This window comes from Rutidosis leptorrhynchoides, chromosome 6 (assembly GCF_046630445.1).
Source record: "Rutidosis leptorrhynchoides isolate AG116_Rl617_1_P2 chromosome 6, CSIRO_AGI_Rlap_v1, whole genome shotgun sequence".
NCBI classification, from domain to species: Eukaryota; Viridiplantae; Streptophyta; class Magnoliopsida; order Asterales; family Asteraceae; genus Rutidosis; species Rutidosis leptorrhynchoides.
Window position 1 is genome coordinate 382,979,191 of NC_092338.1, and position 9,471 is coordinate 382,988,661.

General features: G+C 32.7%; 1 protein-coding gene across 1 annotated transcript; it reads left to right on the forward strand.

The window, feature by feature from the left end:
- The first annotated feature begins 3,365 nt into the window (after window positions 1-3,365).
- LOC139852696 (non-specific lipid transfer protein GPI-anchored 7-like) lies at window positions 3,366-9,091 on the forward strand. Its single transcript, XM_071842024.1, has 3 exons — window positions 3,366-3,716; window positions 3,816-3,851; window positions 8,884-9,091. The coding sequence occupies exons 1-3, from the start codon at window positions 3,404-3,406 to the stop codon at window positions 8,973-8,975; spliced, it is 441 nt and encodes a 146-aa protein (XP_071698125.1). The 5' UTR covers window positions 3,366-3,403; the 3' UTR covers window positions 8,976-9,091.
- Window positions 9,092-9,471: the final 380 nt, after the last annotated feature.

Sequence of the window (9,471 nt, forward strand, 5' to 3'; positions counted from 1 at the left end):
GTTCTTCGTGTTCTTCAAGAATCTTCAAGGAGTTCTTCAAGATTTTCAAGGCTTTGATCTTCCATCTTCATCGTGTTCATCTTTTCTTTGTTAATTATCTTGAATCTTCAAAGGTATAACATAAACCCTAAACTATTTACATAAACTTTAATCTTTGTTAATTCATATTCATATTATAAACTTGTTATTCATAAGTATCTACATAAACACACCTAGATTTATATATACATATATACATGTAAAAAAAATATATTTTTATATATATATACATATATATACGAATTATATATACATATACATATTAAAACCTTAAACCCTAATACTACTTATACTAGTACTTAACATGTATACACTATTACTATTACTAGCACCTATAACCTACTACTTATATTGTAGCACAAAAACATTTTGGGATATGTATTAGAGATGTATAGATCTTCGAACTTTCTTGACGAATGGTTTCTACGAGATTCTAGGCAGAGGGTTTGGATTTCCGATTTAAAGGGTCCTATGGCTCAAGCCCCTAGATCTAAATTAGCCATTCGAAGGGAAATGGGTGATTGGAAGCTTATCTAGTACAGCAAGTATCCTAAAATGGAAAACACTCATAAAAGTAGAAACTCTCTAGTCATAGAAACTTAGTAAAATAAGAAACTTTATAAAAATAGTAACTTACTAGGAATAGAAACTTAGTAAAACAAACTATACTTAAACACATACTTAAACTTAAACATGGGCAAAACACTTAACTACTCTTAAATGTCAATAGGTTGACTTTCCTGCTCACTCGTTCAACTCTTTATTCTGAGGAATAACTCTCTCTCTACTTACTAAGGTGAATTCATAGCCCCACTCTTTATTGCTAGCAAACTTATTTAACTTTTTGGGGTGAGACACATGCTGCTTTTACTATTTACAATTTAGACACAAGTACCAACTGTTAAAACTATGCTATACCCGGCTATGTCCGACTAAGTCCCTACAGTGATATTTTTAAGTGCTGCGGCATGCTTATTTATTGGGGGTAGGCCTATCGGGAGTAACGTCCCCGATACATTTGACTAAGTCTTTGTATTACTTGATAATGAAATTAAACCGACAAGGACAGACACAACTTGTCATGGGGCAAACTTGAATGTTTAGTCTAAATATCACGCACTGGCATAACTTTTGGATCTGCGAGATCTACTTTTTGATCCTGCGGGAGATCAACTTTACAACTAAATCTTGTGGTCTAAAAACAACGATAACTACTTTTGTTAAACCTATGAACTTCACTCAACCTTTTTGGTTGACACTTTAGCATGTTTTGTCTCAGGTGATGTTTAATTCAAGCTTTCCTATCTACTGCTTATGTGATGCTACTTGGACATAGGATCAAGAGATTATCGCATTTATTACTACTGCATTTAAACAATTACATATTTCTTTTGTAACGACATTTCATTTTCCGCTGCGTACTCATTCCAGTTAATTTTATCATTTAGTATTGTTCTCGTATTATAATATGTTGGTTTATTTGATATTAGTAACGTTTCTTCCAGACCCTATTGGGAGGACGTTATATATATATGTATATGTATATGTATATGTATATATATATATATATATATATATATATATATATATATATATATATATATATATATATATATATTAAACTAATGAACTTATGTATGTTTGAACCATTGAAATAGTCGCAGTACAGTGTTTGTCCAATCTGTATTTACTGTATTAAGCTAGTAATAATATAATAAAAATGATAATGATAATAAAGATGATGCACCTTTTTCTAGGGATTTTGTTAGGAGTTGGTTTCTTTGAATAACGTAGGTGGGTCGAGCTGATAAATGACTATGATTGTGAAATTCGATATCATCCCGAGAAAGCAAATGTAGTAGCAGATGCTCTAAGTTTTTCTCTTCGGTTTGTTGTGGTGGTTTATACAAGCTAGGTCTTTGTTGATTGAAAGTGTTGTTTTAAGTTGGTTGGTTATTCGGACCTTGTTGGTTGTACGAGTTATTGTTGAGTCCATTTGGATTGTAAAGAATGTTTTGATTTCGATTGAAGTTTGGCCTTGGCGGTTGATAATTATTTTGGTAATACAACACATCTCATTCATATTTTTCACACAACACTTTCATTTCTATCACTTTTATGAAAAACACTCTCTATAATATTTCAAATTTCATAACCACGTCTCAAAATCTCGATCATAATGAGCCAGGTTTCGGTAATCTTTACAACTTCGGGTATCCAAATATGCCCGATTCGAGCTCAAATTTGCCTCAAAACGTTCGAGGTAATCGGCCATTTGGCAATATCCCGCAACAAAATCTTCTTAATGATTTTAATAACGCGAAGTACTGACGTATATATATATATATATATATATATATATATATATATATATATAATAACTAGTCCGGATCCGGCCCGCGCGATGCGGCGGGGGCTTTCGGCTTGTGTATTCATATTTAACGTAGCGTTGCGTATTTATAGAGGGGAAAACGGCTTATGTCTTAAGCGTCGTTTTCGATGTCGTTGTCTTAATCGTTTTTTAAAAAGTGTCTGTTTCGAACGTAGTTTGTTTCGTTTTGTTCATAAAATTTTTTTGAGTGTAACAAGGCTGTCGAAAAAATTTAACTTGCGGCGAACAGAAAGATACGGGTTGTCGTTGTGTTAAGCGTTTTTTAAAAAGTGTCCATTTTGCGTATAGTTAGTCCCGTTGGGTTCGTGAGACTTTTTGGAGTTGAACGGTGGTCTCGAAAAAATTTTACTCGCACCGATCGAGAAGATAGAACCCGTATAAATTCTGGGGGAGTTATTTTCTTTTATTTTAATAAAATTATATGTTTACACTTTTTACTCCTAAAAAATTGTAAACTTGAAGGGCTGTTGTGTAAATTGAGTTGAATTTGAGAGACCGGTTGTAGTATGAATGCAAACTCAAAACTACAATGCAAATGAATTGAAACTACATATTTAGGCATGAGTTTTAGTATATAAGGGTTTTTACTCCTAAAAAATTGTAAACTTGAAGGGCTGTTGTGTAAATTGAGTTGAATTTGAGGGATCGGTTGTAGTGTGAATGCAAACTAAAAACTACAATGCAAATGAATTGAAGCTACATAGTTAGGCATGAGTTTTAGTATATAAGGGTTAATTAATTAACGTATAATAATAAATATAAATATAAATATAAATATAATATAATATAATATAATATTTTAATTTTTAATAGAACAAAATATACTGAGTAAAATATACGGAGTAATAAAATACTATACGGTGTCTGCTGAAATTTCTCCAACTCTCAACGACCTTCCTATATGGCTATATATATCACACATTCACACCACACGCTTTCTCAATTACTAACAAAAAAATTCAAACCAAAAATATGGCAACTTCTTCATCGATGACTGCTCTAATTGCGCTGTTGTTAATGGCCGTAGCGATATCGACGGCTGAAGCGCAAGATCAGACATGTGCTTCGAAGCTAATTCCGTGTGCCGAGTACCTTAACGCCACCACAAAACCCCCAAATTCATGTTGTGATCCAATCAAAGAAGCTGTGGCTAACGATTTACAATGTTTGTGTAACTTGTATCAGAATCCTTCCTTTTTGTCTGGACTTGGAATTAATGTCGATCAAGCTCTTCGTCTTCCTCGTTTGTGCGATATTTCATCTGATGTTAGTGCCTGTAACAATGGTTAGTTATGTTAATTATATGGTAGTTAATTAATTTTGATTATAATTTTAATTAATATTAATATATTAATTAACTTTGTATAAATGAATGTTGATGCAGCTCAAGCTCCAGGTGGATCCACCCAACCTCCACCAGGTACGTACTTTCATCACGTTTTACACTTTTATCATTAACACATACTCCGTATTTTTTTTATTTTTTTACTTATTCGTTAGGAACAATTATATGTTTGAAGCTTAAATAATACTGTACTGTAGTAACATAATTATGATACATGGCTAAGTTTTTTGTATTCGTTGTGGTTTACCTTAAATTGAGAAAGTGTATAATATAATGACAATATATTATTTATGATATACTATTAATATATGACTAAATTGATTATAATAAGTGACACGTAATAATAGAATTAATCCACTGAGTATGGTTGAGTTTTTATTTAGTTTGAAATGGCTTTTGATTACTTTTATATTATTTTTTGTTATGACGTCGTTTTCATCGATTTGATAATGTGTGTACTTTTTATACATTCTTTCTTTTTAGTAAAAAATAATAAAAAAATCTTTACATTGATATTTGTATATTAATACTGTTATTGTAAATTGTAAATTGTTATTGTATATAGATATAGATATAGATATAGATATAGATATAGATTATATATTATTATATATTATATATCATATATAAATATAAATTGTAAACAATAATTCCAGTATAAGTTTACAAGTCAATGGGAAATGAAATGCTGAAATATAGAATGCAGTTTCCTTGTTGGATTTTGATCCCGTGTATTGTGATTGGGACCATTCCCTTACCTTTTTAACATGTTCCGCATGCTTTTCTGACTGATTTGAAATTTGATGTTCCGAATGCCCGATGCTATACGTTTTACTCCCACCGTCACACACAACCGTCACACACACTTTTTTTAGAACGAGAGTTTTAGCATCACCCAGAGGAGACTTAATCACATTCGCGATTATATGTCACTTACACACGCATTAGAAAGAAACTCCCCACACACCATCGCTCAATGCGTACCATGTGTTCATTGGGTTAAACCTAGTGGCTTACGGCATGTACATTGTCACCACAACAGAACTCTTGAGAAAACCTACCCTCAAGGATTCTAACCTGCAGAGGCGATTCTATGTATAGACCCGTGGGGTCACGTGACACCGCCAGTTTGAAATTTTTTAGTAGAAAATACTCTGTAAATTGTATATAGGACACCACTAAATTTAAATGTATGACCGCATATATTTTTCAAATCCATAGTTTTTCCTTTAAATTTTATAGGATACCACTAAATTATTCTACTCGACCCCATATATTTTTCGAATTTATAATTTCCTTTGAAGGAAAAGTATCACTAAAATAAGATTCTAATATAATTAGTATTGAAAAAAAAATTGGAACTCCATTGAATTATAATCCTGAAATCACCACTGCAAACCTGCAGTGTTTTTTCACGTATATATAATTGCAAACAACATGGAGCTTTTTACCACTCAGTTACTAGCTCGGTGGTCCGTCACACACACTTTTTTATTCATCTTTGTATTACTATTTTTTTTCTCAAATTAATTGTCTATTTGCGTAAAAAGAAACTATTAATAATCATCAAATTCCTAAATCTACCATCTTTTGTTACTTTTTATTGGTTTCCTTGAATAGAAGAGTAGAAGTGACATCCATTTAAATATCTTAATCAAACACATTTTCTAAAGGATATTAAAAATAGAATGGAGGGAGTATTATTTAACAAAATATTTAAAAGTTACTCATTTTTCAAAGTTGATAGATAACATATGCATGGTAGAAAATTCATTTTAAGATTGAAAATATTTTCATTAAAAGGGCTAACATTCAAAACCTATCAACTACATATTCTAGACTTAAGTGTGAACAGGTGATTTTTGTTCACAAAAGAAATTTGTGGTTTCCATGAGAGATTTTTATCTTTTGTTTTTGGTCTTGTGTTGACCAACGATTTGGAACCTGACTTGGAACGTGGAACAGGTCATCTATTTCTGTTGGGTGGTGCCCTTCACTATTGACTGAGACTTGTTTTTTCATTTTTATATTTTTCCTTGTTTCTCATTCTTTTGATATTTTATTTTTATTATTAATTATTATTTATTTATTATTTATATTTATGGTACAACAATTGTTTTCTTGGCTAATTCAGGGCCGGCCTCGAAGGAGTGCGAATTTGCGGCCCAATGTTTTTAGGGGCCTTTTTAGGGGCCCAATCATTTTAAAAGTGTACGATAGAAATCAAGCCTACAGCCCAACTGTAAGCCCAATTTAAATCTTGGTATTTATTTAAGATAAAAATCAGGCCTAAAGTAATAAGCCCAACTTTAATCTTTGCATCACAAGTAAGGGCCTTTGATTTTATAGTCTATTTTTATCTCTGTTTGAACCGATGTGGGATGAAAAAAAGGTTTGTTTAGATTTCCATGATTCCAACTAACGAATTTACTCGTTTACATATGGATATCATGTACTGGATACTAACACTATATATTCTCATAATCAATAGCCTCGTATAAAATAAAAGCACTGTCTTACGAGTATTTGTTTCAATATAGACTGAATTGATTTTTAAGCTTCACAACTTAAATATCTATATTGGTATGATACACACGACTAGTTGTTTTTTAGTTAAATTTCTAGTCTATTTCTATTTCAGTCTAATTTATATTTATATAAATATAAATACTTCGTAATATAATGGAAATAATTTTCATCAACCAAGGTAAAACAATGAAGTATCTTGGCTTCTTGGGTATTCATATCTAATATAGCCAAATTAAATCCTTGCAAATTACTGCAATTGTCCGCTAAAATTCTAACACGTAAAAATCGAATTCGGGCCTAAGTGCCATTTTTTCAACCTCGTTCTAGGTATTTAAATTCTCGGAACCGGTCCTAACCAAAAAAACATTCCATTCTTGTTTTTTCCCGTTATATGAAACCGGCGTTAGGGCCTTTTTTTTTCGTCTCGTGCAGGGCACTTAAATTCTCAGGATCGGCCCTGCTTGGCTTTTTAATAGGTAAGATTTTGAATTACGTATATGAAATATAATAAGTTAATATACTCCAACATTTACGATGCATTGAATATGAATATTGTACGGAGTATGAAGTATGTCCTAATGACATTTAGGTTATTTGAACTTATGTGAAGCACATAATAAATTTTAAAAATAATAATTAATTAAAGATAAATACATGAGCGGGTCATATGGAATTGAAGTACGCCATGTCCATACCCAATTTCGTGGTCAAAGTTATATTTTTACAATTTTCAAAAAATTAGATGTCTAATTTCTAACAGGTGTAAGACCATTCCTAACGGGCTCCGCCCTCAAGCTTCCTCAGCTCCGCCCTCAAGGACTTCATTGGCAATCACCCCGCCCTCACTCTCCCTCAAGTGCCCTCAACCACCCCGCCCTCACTCATTTCTTCCCCATGACATACTGCAGGACGGAATTAATTAATTTTGTGCAACACATACTTGTACAAAAGCTAAAAAACTTGTACCTTAATTTATTTAATTAATTTTGTGGGGTATGTAATGAGGAAGGGTATGTTATGGGAGTGTTATAGGAGGAAGTGGTGAGGAAGGTGGAGAGAGAAAGCTGATGTGGCGCTGATGTGGCGATGTGTCATGGGGATGACGTGCGTCATGGTTTTAAGTGGTCTAAAACAAAGACAGAATCATTGTACGTTAGTTTAAGAGGATGACTGGTTAGAGTCTAAATTTAACTTTAAACCTGATTTAAAATTCATGAAAATTTGATTATACTATTTTCATGACCTCTCTTTTATATATTTATTTATTTATTCTATTTTATTTATTTATTTATTACTCCGTATTTTATTTTCTATTTTTTACTTTCTTTTTTGGCCGGAGATCCTCTTAGAAGCAATATCTTTATCCGTCGAACAAAGAGAGGAAGGACATTCTCTACTCTTGGAGTGTATCACTCGGGGTGAAGAAATGTCTTTTCTCGATTATAGGATATAGGAGAGATTGGCTACTTCTCACCTCCCCATTAATCCGCACACGTGGAATTGGGTTATGTTGTTGTGTTAAAAGGATGCCTGAAGGCGGAAACATATGTTTTTTTTTTCTTTCACATGTTTCGTCCAATAAATTAAATTTGTTATATTCCTAAACAAGTACCCGATGTGTCTTTCGAGCCCTATTTTGAAATCAGCCTAGCTGATAGTGTACCCAATATCTTGAATAAATTCCATAAGGCATAAAACAGTTTCCCGAAGGCAATTGGTAACGAAGACATCCTAGGTACCAGCACCAAAGGGTTGTCATTACATCACATGACTACATAGAACAAAGAGATATGGAAAATATTCCCTACAAACAGTATTCGGCGCCACCAAGGTAAAAGAGGAAGGCATCTATATGACTTTCCTTGAGCACTGTAGCGTCGTCACCCATTTATAGAAAGTTCACCAACATCTCCAAAGTCACCTTGGAGACCGGTCAAGACTTCGAAATAAGGGACCAGCTCCCGAATAACACTATAAAAGGAGATGTTTATCCCAGCATAAGGGCATCTCATAAGCGATTCATGCATCTAAACTCATAAACTCAATACGATAGTAGAAAATACCTTCATGGCGTAAAGTGAGATCATAATCCCACTACCTTCGGGGAATCGCTACTAAATAACCAAACACCTCCCTCACCCTTAATCATAGCTAACCACACTCTAATCCATCATTCACATGTAAGTCAACCAAATCCTAATCAACATTAGGATTACGTCAAAAAAGTGTACAAACACTAGCATATTATAATAATTCGTCTTACCATTTAAGATGCTAGTAGATTAAAATTTTTACAAAATATAAATGCAAGAATGAAAGAGGGACCACTTTCTCTATTTTTAAGAGTATTTCACTCTGAGTGGAGAATTAACTTATTTTTATTCTCGGATAGAAAAATGTTTGTCTACATCTCACCTACCCATATACCAGTCATGTGTTATTGGATTATGTTGTTCTTATATAAATGCAAGAATGAAATTATAAGCTAATGAATTGAATAAATAGATGAATTGCTAGAATATATATTTTCATGCATCGGTTTCTAAACATCATCGATATATTCATGTGTACGTTGCAGGTAGTACTCCTGGGGGAAACGGAGCGGGTAAGACGGTTTCAAGTGGCGTTGTCGGATTGTTTGTAGTTTCAGTTTGTATGGTGTTATTTTAAGAGAATGTAAGGTATAGAAGAGTTTGTGTTATATGGTTCAAAAAAATTGTTAAGATGAGTTTATGTAACTTTTCACATGTCGTTGTTGTGCAAAGCTCTTAGTTAAGATTCTTTCGAGTGTAATTTAATAATCAAAAAGCTTTCTCCATCTGCTTCTTCAAGTGCTTCTTTCGCTACTAAAAATTATTGGGCCAATTCTACTTGGGCTTATAAGGTGCGATATTGGGCTAATATTCTTGCCGTCATCAAAATGTATAGACGTTAGTTTATCTTGACCAGTGGACCTGACAAATGCCTAATGAGCTACGGCCTAGTACATACATATAATACAATATTATAAATTTATTTGATTTATGATATTATAAATAAAAATTTAATATTTTATTAGATAAATATAAATAAGGATGATATTATTTCTATTATTGAATTTAACAAGCAAGGTGGTTAGTCGCACGCGTTGCGCCGGCCACCCCTCTGCTACATACAAGAAGTTTTG